General features: G+C 53.0%; 3 protein-coding genes across 3 annotated transcripts; 1 reads left to right on the top strand and 2 right to left on the bottom strand.

Annotated features, from left to right (window-relative positions):
* Positions 1-255: 255 nt before the first annotated feature.
* LOC1271922 (phosphomevalonate kinase) lies at positions 256-1,114 on the bottom strand. The gene is made up of 2 exons (XM_310779.5): positions 874-1,114; positions 256-788 (listed from the first exon to the last, which is right to left on the bottom strand). Exons 1-2 carry the CDS (start codon positions 969-971, stop codon positions 308-310), a joined length of 579 nt encoding a protein of 192 aa, XP_310779.4. The 5' UTR covers positions 972-1,114; the 3' UTR covers positions 256-307.
* A 1,160-nt stretch (positions 1,115-2,274) lies between these two features.
* Positions 2,275-7,209, bottom strand: LOC1271923 (regulator of nonsense transcripts 2). The gene is made up of 2 exons (XM_061648741.1): positions 3,330-7,209; positions 2,275-3,259 (listed from the first exon to the last, which is right to left on the bottom strand). Exons 1-2 carry the CDS (start codon positions 6,804-6,806, stop codon positions 2,933-2,935), a joined length of 3,804 nt encoding a protein of 1,267 aa, XP_061504725.1. The 5' UTR covers positions 6,807-7,209; the 3' UTR covers positions 2,275-2,932.
* A 2,117-nt stretch (positions 7,210-9,326) lies between these two features.
* LOC133393537 (uncharacterized) lies at positions 9,327-11,573 on the top strand. Its single transcript, XM_061658819.1, has 3 exons — positions 9,327-9,695; positions 9,947-10,024; positions 10,650-11,573. Exons 1-3 carry the CDS (start codon positions 9,363-9,365, stop codon positions 11,436-11,438), a joined length of 1,200 nt encoding a protein of 399 aa, XP_061514803.1. The 5' UTR covers positions 9,327-9,362; the 3' UTR covers positions 11,439-11,573.
* Positions 11,574-11,916: the final 343 nt, after the last annotated feature.

Below are 11,916 nucleotides of genomic sequence, written 5' to 3'. Positions count from 1 at the left end.
TTTTTATTTTGAATTCTTTTGTACTTGCTCGCCACATGTAGCGATGATATTTTTTTAACCCGGGCTACCTGATAGAATATGATTTTATTTAAATTTGCAAATGCGTAGGGGTTCTTTTTTAGTTTAGGATGGAATTAAGACGGCAAGAAAAAAATAGCGCATTTTTTTTTCTTATATTTTATTACAAAAAAGCCCAACACCTTCCACCAACGCCTAATAACAGTTTAACAGATAAATGGAATAAATAAAAAAGTGTTTCTTATGTTTAAACCACACCCCCCCGCCCCCGTATTTGTGCTCTCAGTTCTCAGCATTCGATCAGCTGCACCAGCCGGTCGAGCAGCTCGCCCACCCCGTCCGGGCGCTCGTTCGTCAGCACCAAATCCCACCCGGCGTACCCGTCGAGATCGCACTCCGATTGGACGTCGTCGACGCCCGCCTGAAACTGCCAGCCGCGCCCGTGCCGGACCTGCTCGCTCGCCTCAATCCGCACCGTGCGCAGGCGGGTCTCGGGCCCGTACGCCTCGCGGAAGTAGCGCACATCGGTCTGGCGCCGCACGTCGCTCACGATGCAGATCGGCCGGTCGATGGTGGCGCAGGCGGCGCGGCAAAACACACCGTAGTCCTCCTGCCGGCGCCCGTCGCTCCACTCGATCATCTGCCGCCGGTACCGCTCCTTGTACGCACCGTCGCCGAGCAGGGCGGCCAAATCCAGGCCCATCGCTTCCGCCCAGTGCCGCTTGATCGGTTCCGAGATCCGGACGATCTGGGCCCGGTCCGTGCCGAGCCTGGCCCGAAAAAGAGAAAAAAAGGTTAAAAAGCGACCAAGAGAGAGGGAGAGAGAGAGAGAGAAAGAGCACCCCGTTAGCGTACCGTTGCAGGAGCGCGTCGGCGAGAAAATCCTTGCCACATTTGCGCTTGCCACTGAGCAGCAGCAGGACGCGGGGCACACCGTCCGGCACGTTGGCCATCGATTCAGGGCGAATTGGGCTGGAAGGGAGAGGGGGTGGAGGGATGGTGTGTTCGGTTGTTGATTGTTGTTGTGCTTGAGCGTCGGACACTTGTGGAGCTTTCGCTTGCGGTAGACACTGGGAAATACGGGTGAAAGCGTTTCGATTTAGTGGTGTGCTCTTTGGAGCGCACCCACGACTCCGATCCGACTCCGGCTGTAATTAGTCCGATTCCGACTAGTTCTGCCCAGAGTCGGAGTCGTTCGTAATCGTCCGGATTAGTGAAGGGAAGAATGAAGTTTTCGTCGGAATCGATTCCGGCTAGCTCCGAAGTTTTCTGGTTCGATTCCGGATAGTAGGTCCGGAATCAGTTTCCGAAATCGGCTCTGGATCAGCTCCGAAATCAGAATCGGCTTCGAGATCGGAGTCGGTTTTGGCATCTCCATGAGAACAGGCGTTCGGATCCAATGATGCTACATATTGATAGCCGCAAAGAATCCAAATCTATTTGTAAACAATCCATTCTCATGGCGATTCCCCGGGCTGAATTCGTTTCTGAAACTTCTTATTTTTCTCAGAGTCACCTGAAATCGTTCGCAGTCTTCCGGAGCCGTTCGTAATCGCCCGAGATCTTCCAGAGTCAGCCGGAGGCGTTTGAAGTCGGAGTCGTCCGGAGTTGCCGCAGCCGCCTGGAGTCGTTCGGAGTCGTCTATAGTCGTCCAGAGTCGCTGGAGTCGCGAGGAGTCGCCGAAGTCGCTCGGAGTCGTTAGGACTCAAATTCGTCTGGAGTCGTCCGTAGTCGTCTACAGTCGTTCAGAGTCGTTCGTAGTCATCCGGAGTCGTCCGAAGTTGTTCGGAGTGGGAATCGTGCGAAGTCGTTCGGAATCGCCCGGAGTCGTCCAGAGTCGCCCGGAGTCACCCAGAATTGCCCGGAGCCGTGCGGAGTCGTTCAGAGTCATCTGTAATCGCCCATAGTCGTCGAGAGTCGCCCGGAGTCGTTCCGGCTCATAGTCGTCTGGAGTCCTCCGTAGTCGTCCGAAGTCGCCCAGAGTTGTTTGGGGTCGGAATCGTCGGGAATCGGCCTTCGAAACAAAGGACTCCCAACGACTCCGGCCGACTCCGACGACTTCTAACGACTCCGGACAATGCTCGGACCTACCTTAGGAGTCGATTCCAAAATTATTGGAGTCGGATAGGAGTCGATTCCGGATTTTACCATCTTCACCCATCACTAAGTTTCGATGCGCTGTCAACCTGACAGTTCCATTGTGGTCGCGCGTGGAACACACACGCTCATTTTACCGCGAGGAATAAGATTGAAGCATTTTTTTTTTGTAGCCAATTTATTGCTTTACAACGTTTCGTCCCTCCGCAAAGTCGTGATGAATGAGCTGAAGCGATTGCATTCATAACTAGAGCCTTAACTTGCTGTGCCCGATAAGCAGTACTGTTTAAACAGTAAGCTTATTTAAATTCTCATTTAAATTGTAAGCGTACAACACTGGCCGTTTTTTTTTTTTGATGAAATCTCATTCGATACATCCCCGGCACGGAACACGTTCAAACGGACCGTTACATTGCTCGTTCGAGCTGAAGCGTTTCAAACACTCGCTCTCTCTCTCTCTTTCTGAAACGTTCTCAATCTGTGCTCAGGGCAGTTCAGTGCTACCGGCACCGAACAAGGCTGGCCAGTTTATTCACATAAAGGGGTTTACCCATTCAATAAAACCTTCGACTGCATTCGAACTTCGAACGAATGGGAGAGGGTTTTGCATGTTTGTTTGTTTGTTTTTTTTACAATTTTGCTCCTCCGACGCAAGCACAGAGCACAACACAAATGCGTACTGCTTGCACACCGGCAAGGGGCCAGGGTCGCTCCTACCGTCACGTGCGTGCCTTTAGGCCCCCCATTTGGGGCGCGGGACGGCCACCGAACCGGTCCTATTTTTCGCCGCATTTACCGCGTGGCTTGACGGCGTGGCTCAGTGAAAGATCGCATCGATGTCGGGCACACCCTTCGGATGCTTGAACTTGGCCTGCTTGAGCGGCCGCATCCGCAGCGGGTCGGCGAGCCGGGTCGGCTGGTTGAGCGACTCCTGGTAGTCCTCCTCCTCCAGCCGCTCGGAGATGTTGAGCGTCAGCCGCTTGACGCTGTCCTTTTCCTCCTGCAGCTTGCGCTCCTGCTCGCGTATGTACTGCGCGAGCGGGCTGTCCTCGGGCGCTTCGAACTTCCTGTACGTCTGCTGCTTGCCCTTGCTCCTGATCATGAGCGCGAACGGCACGGTGTCCGGCTTCACGTTCGTCGGTTCCTATGGTGAAACAGAGTGTTTAATTACATTTGCAGTTGTGTGGCCCGTTCCCCATCGAAAATAGCCCTACCTGCAGCTGGTCGTACGTTTTCTTCGTATCGCTCCGGAACGTGATCGGTATCGGCACGTGCTTCGGGTTCACCTTGGCCGCGTCCTTCGCCCGCTGCTGGCAGTACTCGGCCGCCATCCGCTCGAACTCGCGCTCGAACTCGAGATCCTCCGGCTGCTTCTGCGCCACCGGCCGCTCCTCCTCCTCCTCCTGCTCCTCGTCTTGCAGGGCCCGCTCGTCCTCCTCATCGTACTCCCGGTCCTCCTCCTCCTCCTCCTCTTCCTCGTCGTCATCCTCCTCGTCCTCCTCCTCATCGTCGTCCTCCTCGTCCTCCTCGTCGTCGCCGTCGGTCGCACCGCCGGCCGCCGGCGAGGGCGTGTCCGCCCCGTCCTCCTCCTCGTCCGGCCGCGTCCGGGCGTCCTCCTCCGTACCATCGTCCGACTGCAGCGAGCAGGTCTCCTCCCGGTCGGACGAGTCGCTCACCGTCCGCTGGGCCGCCAAGCCCTCCTGGGCGGCCCGCTCGAGCGCATCGCCCGGCAGCAGCTTCTGGCGCAGCTCCTCGACCGCCTCCTTCGCCTGTTCGAAGCTCCCGTACAGCTTCAGTTTCGGCCGCAGGCTCTTCAAGCACTCCCGGTACATGTGGTCCATCAGGATCGGAAAGAGGTCCTTCACGCTCGGCCGCGTCGGCCCGGAGATGGCGGGCAGCGGCGCACCCGTCTCACTGTTGCTGTTGCTGCTGGCAGGCGGTTGCTGGGCAGTCCCAGCCGGCGGTACCGTCGTGCTGCCGGCAAAGTAAGGGTGCGACTTTTTGTACCAGTAGTACTGCTGGAAAAACACGAGAAAGTAGTCGAGCCGGCGCCGGTTTTCGCCCGTCGTAAAGTACTGGCCGCACGTGTCCAGCAGCACGCAGGCCAGCTTCAGCCGGAACAGCGACTCGGGCGGATCGACCAGCGACGGTGGGCCGTCGTGCGTGAGCGTCACGCCGAACGAGATGATCGAGTAGAGCGTGTTGAGGATGTTGTCCGCATCGACCAGCTGGTAGTTGTACAGCTCGCCGAGATACTTGACCATCGCGACCCGCCGCTGGGCCAGCTTGTTGTCGTGTATCTCCAGCCCCGCCCGGATGTCCTCCAGCACGGTGTCGATGACGTGCAGGACCGCCCGCTCCTGGTAGGAGTGCAGCCCGGCCAGCAGGTCGGCCAGGCTGCGTATCAGATGGTAGCGGATGTTGTACGCCCGCGACAGGCACCGGACGGCGTACGCGAACGTCCCCTCGTCGTCCCAGCCGAGCCGGCGCAGCAGCTTGATCATCTTGTCCACGTTCGACTTGTCCAGCTCGCGGCAGATCAGCTGCCGGATGTAGGTGTGCACCAGCGGGCGCTCCTTGCGCGCCATCCGCAGCCCCTCGGGCCGCTTCACCAGGTAGTACACGTTCTCGACCTGCTGCACGTACCGGTCGAGCATGGTCGTGTTCATCTTCAGCCGCATCATCTGCTCGAGGAACGCGTTCGTGCGCATCCGGCTGTCCGGGCAGTTGTACAGGTAGACACCGCACACCTCCAGGAAGGCGCACGTCATCTCGACATTATGGTGCTGGAAGCTGTGCAGCAGGCAGCGCAGACAGTACAGCGCCTCCAGCTTCTTGTAGATGCCGAACTTGACCAGCTCGCCGATGTACCGCACCACCTTGATCTTCGTCTCGATGTTGATCTGGTCCTTCTTCTTCAGATGGTACTTGAAGTCGATCTTGAGCATCTGGCACAGCTCGTGGGCGACGTCCGGCGACACCAGGTCGACGATCGCGACGAATCGCGCGTACATGGGCAGCAGGTCGAGCCGGGTCCGCTGCACCCCGAACAGCACCTTCACCAGCCGGCGCCGCTTGCTCTTGGTGTTCAGGTTGAGCAGGAAGTCGATCGCGGCGTTGTCGATCAGCTCGCGGTTCACGCAGTTCTGCAGGTTCTGCACGAACTGCTCGAAGTAGCGCCGGTTGCCCTGGTTGCTGGGCGTGCCGCCGCTTGCGGCGCCACCACTGCCGGCCGCACCCGTCACCCCGTCTCCCGGATCGGCGGTCGAGGCGGCATCGTCGTCCTCGAGCAGGCAGCTGGCCGCCGACTCGAGCTCGCCCAGATCGCCGTACAGCTCCGGCAGCTCCGGCATGTCAAGCGTTTCCTCCGTGATGGGCGGCCCGGCCGCACTCATGTCCGGATCGAGCGCCCCCTCACTGTCCTCCTCGTTGTCCGACTGCTGTTGCTGCTGCTGCTGCTGCTGCTGCGCCGTCTGACTTCCCTTCACCTGCTGCTGCTGCTGTCCCGCCGGCTGCTGTCGTTTGTCGCAGTAGTTGGGCAGAAACTGGCGCAAGTCGGGCAGATCGACGTAGAACGATTTCGTCTCCTCGTCCCGCCACGGGTCGAGATTGCCGAACTGTAGCTCCTCGCCGGCCCGCCCGTCCAGCACAGCGCCCTCGATGCCGCCCGGCGTGCCCGGCTCGAGCAGCTCCTCCAGCTCGGGCAGCGGCTCGCCGAGCAGATCGGCCAGTGTGCCGGTCGACGCGTGCAGCTTCTCGTACGACGCCTGCAGCTGGGCGAGCTGTTCGCGCTTTTCCGCCGTCACCTCGCCCTTCGACTGCAGCATCTTGCGGCGCGACTTCTCCGCCAGCTGCAGCTGCTTGTGCTCGGTGCGCAGATGCTCCGCCAGCGACTGGTAGTAGTCGCGCAGCAGATTGCGCAGGTTGCCCTGCCGGTCGGGTGGCAGCAGGGGCGAGACGGGCATCGGCACGCCGTACTTCTTCGCCAGTGCGGTCATGCGGCTCGGCACCAGCCCGGCGTACTCGTCGCCGCAGTGCTTGCAGAAGGACAGCACGATCGACAGGTTGACGTGCTCCTCCTTGTCCTGCGCAATCAGCCCGGTGAGGCAGGCGCCGAGCAATGGCAGCCCGGTCTTGTTCGGAAAGATGCCGACGCTGATCAGCTCGGCGTAGAAGCGCAGATCGACCCGCATCTTGCTCGGGTTCGGCACTTTCTCGCCCGGCTTGATCGGCAGCAGCCGCTGCCAGTTCTCGAGCAGCGTCGGCCCGAACTCGGCGTAGTGCCGGTGTAGATAGTTGCACAGCGTCAGCACCGCGCCGATGTCGCTCATCTTCAGCTTCGCCTCGACCAGGGCCGCGCTCACCTCCGAGATGTACTTGGTCAGGTTCAGCCCGGACACGTCCTGCATCAGCGACGGCAGCTGCTGGGCGGTGAACTGCTTCAGCCGCTTCACGAACGCGGTGTTCTTCTTCAGGCTCGAGTCGTACCGGAAGAAGTCCTCCTCGGCGGGCCGGTCCGGCGACTGGTTCTGCTGCCGCTCCAGCGCCTTCTGCTGGTAGCGCTCCTGCAGGCCGGCCACGAACGCGGCCAGCTCGGCCCGCTCAGCCTCCTCGTCTGGCGCGTCGGCCGGCCGCTCGTCTGCGGCCGGGGGCGCCGGCTCGCCGCCACCCTCCGCATCACCGTTCCCCATCCGCGGTTGCTGGCCTAGTCGACACGGACTGCTGCGATGTCTGTCAGCACACGCAACTCCCCTGCTTCTTCACACCGGGCAGGTTGATCGACGTCGACGGTTGTTGATAGCTGTTGATGGACGGGCACGTGAGCTCGGTGCTGCAGGCCACTCTTCCATTAACCTAGCAAAGAAAATTAACTGCACCAGTTTTACGTGCTTCAAAACATTCGTAGCAAACGTATTATCGTGTGCTCGTTGCGGACGGCAAATTTTGACTCACGGCAAACAACGATGCACGATTAGCACGCGGTCTGGCAATGGTCGTGCGTGCGACACGCGCAACAACATACATGAAGCAAACTTGTGTCGCTCCAACAGTCGCAGCCTGTCGCTCTTTCGCTTCTTCGAAGGCTTCTGTGTCAAACTTGCGATTCGCCGTCCAACGTTATCTGTCAAATCCCATGTAAAATTTTGACAGGCCATCCGATAAAATCGCACGCGAAAAAGGTGGCACCGCTGATCCGATGCGATTTTATCGGAGGCTTCTGTCACACGCTATTTTGGCACATAATGCGATAATTTGGATGATTTGAATGGTTTAACATTAATTAAAAAAAATTATATTGTTCCTACATAACCTGCGTAATTACATTGACAGATAAAATGAGATGCGACGATCCAACGGAAGCAATTTTTTTTATTCCGTCGTTCGACGAAATTGCGCGACCGACGTTATCTGCCAAATCCCATATAAATTTCGTCCAATAAAATTGCATCGGACCAACGTTACCACGACCCTTAGTGAATGTGTGGCACTTGGGATAGTGGGTAAAAAGTAGTATCTATTGAGAAACCTTTGAAGTATTTACTTTTTTTTGTATGAATACCCAAGCGCCACAAATTAAGCTTAAGGGCGGTGGCAACGCTTTTTCGCATGCGATTTTATCGGACGGCCTGTCAAATTTTTATATGGGATTTGACAGATGACGTCGGACGACGAAATCGCACGTCCGACGTTATCTGTCAAATCCCATATAAATCTCGTCCGATAAAATTGCATCCGATCAGCGTTATCACCGCCCTAAACGACTGGAAAATTGAATATCCATAGAAAAAAACGAAAGCTCCATAGCTTCATTGGTTTGCTCAATAGATGGCGTATTACAACCCAAGTGCCACAAATCCACTAAACGACCACTAAACGGCTTCTAAACGACTCAAGCACTCTACCTAAACGGAATATAGAAAGACTTCGTTTAGCAGACGGCAAACGACTCATGCATTCTAAAAATAGCAAAAAAGCTGATGGCACTATCTGTTGGTGGGATACCCCAACCAGTTGAGCTTTCTCGCTTGGAGGAGAGCTTTCTCATTTCCTCTGTACTGTTGTGTGGTTTCGCATTGAAGTTATGCATCGCTAGAACTAGAACGGCGATAAGATTGTTTAAATACTAAACTCCAATGGAAACCACCAGCACTGAAGTAAGTGAGATTTGAGTAATGGTCGTTGGTGTTGATACCCACGTATCTGACCACACGACCATTCATATAGATTTTTGCTCGGAAAGTTAGAAGGCTATATAGGTCATAATTAGATGAAACCACACAGGCGAAAGATCGGATTAGATCAATACGGATGGGATTACAACATGGAACAGGGGACTGGATGAAGGACCATCACTATAAAGGGACGACATGATAAAGCAAGTTTGATGCAGGACGCGGACCGAGACAGACGAACATTGAGGGTACCACAATTTTAATAGAGACTTTGAGCCAATTGGCCTCATTCGCCTCTTTAGCAGGAATCAGAAGAGGTTGGCAGGAATCGCATTTACGTAGTAATGTTGGTACACTGCCAATTGAAATGTTTGACACCGCACACGTTTTGATGAATTACTGAAACTTATTTAACTTCTGTTATACTTTTTTCTCGTAGTTGAGTCAAAAATCCTCAACTTTTCATTCAATTATCAAAACCAAAACTGAGCACTGCAAAGCGGCCCAGAAGCGGATTGCATTGCGGCCGACAAGATGTCTGGTAATTTGTCTGCTATGTCGTACGACTTATACTCATTTGGATGAGAAGCGCAAAAAGCGCTGCCCTGGGCCGTCGCTGTACCGCGCGCAGGGTACACAACGAACACAACCAACCAACGGGAAAGGGAAAACATCTGATCGGTCGTCAGCCGTATGTCTGTTCGCAGCTGCAGCCGCAGGCCCGGCAGGCGGTAACCGTCAAACCGTTCCGCACCAGCATTCGCCCAGTGTAAACGCACTGACACACACGGCCAAAAACCTTGCTCGCCTCTTTCGCTCTCTCCCCAACCCCTTTGTGCACGCTTTCGGGCAGTGGCAGGGCGCAAGTGACGGTTCCAACTGACGGCGCAGTCTTACCGTATCAATAAACGATGCGCAATCTCAGATTGCGCATATATTTATCTGTCAAAAAATATATCGTTTCCGCGAAGCCAACCCTGGCCTATAAACGTCATTTGCATGCGTTGTGTTGTTTTGTTTTGGCTTCCGCCACAACTGAACGTGTTAATCCGTAAGCAGATTCATTTTCCAGCCATGAGTGATTATTTATCAAACAACGATCATAATTACAACCGGCGTCTTCGGCGAAACCGTCGGTGGTGGATGCGACCAGTTTTCTTCCGCAGAAGACAGGATGGAAATCGTCTGTTGGACGACATCAAGGCCGAAATGGTAAACGATACGATAAAAAATTTTATGCGGATGAAACACGAAGATTTCGATCGTCTTTATGCCTTGGTCGGTCCAGAAATAAGCCGCATGGATACAAATATGCGAGAAGCGTACACGGCCCAAGAAAGGCTTTTAATAACATTGCGGTATTTGGCAACGGGGGAGACATTTGCAAGCTTGCAATACTTGTTTCGGGTAAGTATGTTTTGTTTTTTTTCTTGTTTCGGCGGTCCGATTGGAGACGGTAGTGGCGTCGGTCTTTTCCATGGCAGCACCGTGGCAACATCGAATCTCATACAAACCGTCTCCCCGTACGCAGGACTGATAAAACTTTTTCGGACAAAAGCAAGTGAAGAGAAGTTAGCAATCGAAAACGATGCAAGAGCCTAATGTTGAACGAATTAAAATGAAATGTTCGGATTTTAATGAGTATTGTATAATTTTAGGTTTCTAAATCATCGATTGCCAAAATTGTAAAGGATGTGTGTGCTTGTTTAAATAAACATTTGCGGAGCTATGTAAAGGTATGTTTTTGTAATTTTTTTTATTTTATTTTTTATTGTGTTCCAGATCCCACTCCAGCATCGTCTGCCGCAAACGATTAGTGGCATCGTTTTGTTGGTCTGGTGGTAAATGGATTAACCATGCCCCCACCCACTGGCCAAACATGGACAAATAATTTTCCATCGCTGGAGTGGGTGCTGGGCTTGGTGCTGGGGTCGGTGCTGGGGTCGGTGCTGGGGTTTGTGCTGGGGTTGGTGCTGGAGTTGTTGTTGCTCGGATTGGTGCTGGGATCGGTACTGGAGTTCGTGCTGGGGTTGGTGCTGTAGTTGGTGCTGTAGTTCGTGCTGTTGTTGGTGCTGGATTTGGTGCTGGGATTGTTGGTGCTGGGATTGTTGGTGCTGGGATTGTTGGTTGGGGCGGAATTGAGGAATAGGAACAAGAAGGGATTGGGTGGGCTTGGGTGGAGGTGTCTTGTTCTAGGTCGTCATCGAACTGAAAAGAGAGATAAAAAATAATGAGATAGCATAATCAAAAAGTTACAAAATAAATAAGGTTGCATTGATATCCAACGACGAGCAATACATATGAGTTAAATTTATGAAATATATAATTAATTTATCTTTGTATGTGTTATTATCATTTCAGATGCCGTCCACAGCAGAAGAATGGAAGGAGAAATCAAAAAAGTTTGAACAAAGGTGGAATTTTCCGCATGCAATTGGGTCCATTGATGGCAAACACGTACAAGTGGAAAAGCCTAGTAATAGTGGATCAGAGTATTACAACTATCAACATTATTTCAGCATTGTTTTACTTGCGGTAGTAGATGCCGATTACAACTTTTTACATGCAGATATTGGAGGAAAAGGTGGAATATCTGACGGAGGTGTATTTAAAAACACACGCTTATACCAGAGGCTGGAAAACAACAGTTTGAATGTACCGGAACCTGAACCACTGCGAGTTCCATATGCAATGCGAGTACCTTACTTTCTTTTAGGCAATAAAGCGTTTGCTTTTACCAGGTACTGCATTCGACCATTTGGAGGCATGCATGCGGAAGGGACAATTGAAAGAGTTTTCAACAAACGTCACTCTCGTGCTCGAATGATCGTTGAAAATGTGTTCGGGATTTTAGCCAACCGTTTCCGCATTAATAAAAGCCCGATTCTGCTAGAGCCAGAAGAAGCTAAAACGGTTATTATGACAACAATATATCTCCATAATTTTCTTCGACAGAGTGCTTCACGCAATACATACACTCGCCCTTCATCTTTTGACAGGGTCGTCAATGGGCGTTTTGTAGAAGGCGAGAGAGCTCCAGCTACAATGAGCGGACTACAAGGCATACCCTGTCGCACGCCAAACGACTTGTTGAATATACGTTTACACATTGCACATGATCTTAAGTATAATAACCAACTTAATCATTAATGCAATACAACTCTTTGTATGTGTCAATTATTAAGCTAATTAGTAGTTATTAAATCGTAGAATGTGCGTAGATTACATGCAATTATACATTATATGAATAATATGCTAACCCACATCGTCGTTAGTACACTTGTACCTTTGCATTGTCCACCCACCATTGTTTAGATGAAAGAATGGTTCAACGTGAATCACGCTTGGCAAGTTATTCAGATAAAACGATTTATTTGCGATCGTTTGAGAACGGTCCATATGAGGCTTCAACCCATGACGGGCATGTTGTTGCTGTGCCACAGGACCGCCCTTAACTCGCAGTGAAATATAAAATTTACAGATAAATAACAAAACAACTTACCGTATCGAGATGCGTGCCGTCCTTCATGGTATCATCGAGGAACCTCATCGCGTCGAAGGCGAACCATCTTGGGTGGAAGACGTCCTCAGCCGCTACGAATGATAAAATTATGTCATTGAACAATTT

This window comes from Anopheles gambiae, chromosome X (genome assembly GCF_943734735.2).
Source record: "Anopheles gambiae chromosome X, idAnoGambNW_F1_1, whole genome shotgun sequence".
NCBI classification, from domain to species: domain Eukaryota; kingdom Metazoa; phylum Arthropoda; class Insecta; order Diptera; family Culicidae; genus Anopheles; species Anopheles gambiae.
The sequence above is the reverse complement of the archived record's forward strand: the minus strand, read 5'-3'. Positions and strand labels throughout refer to the sequence as shown.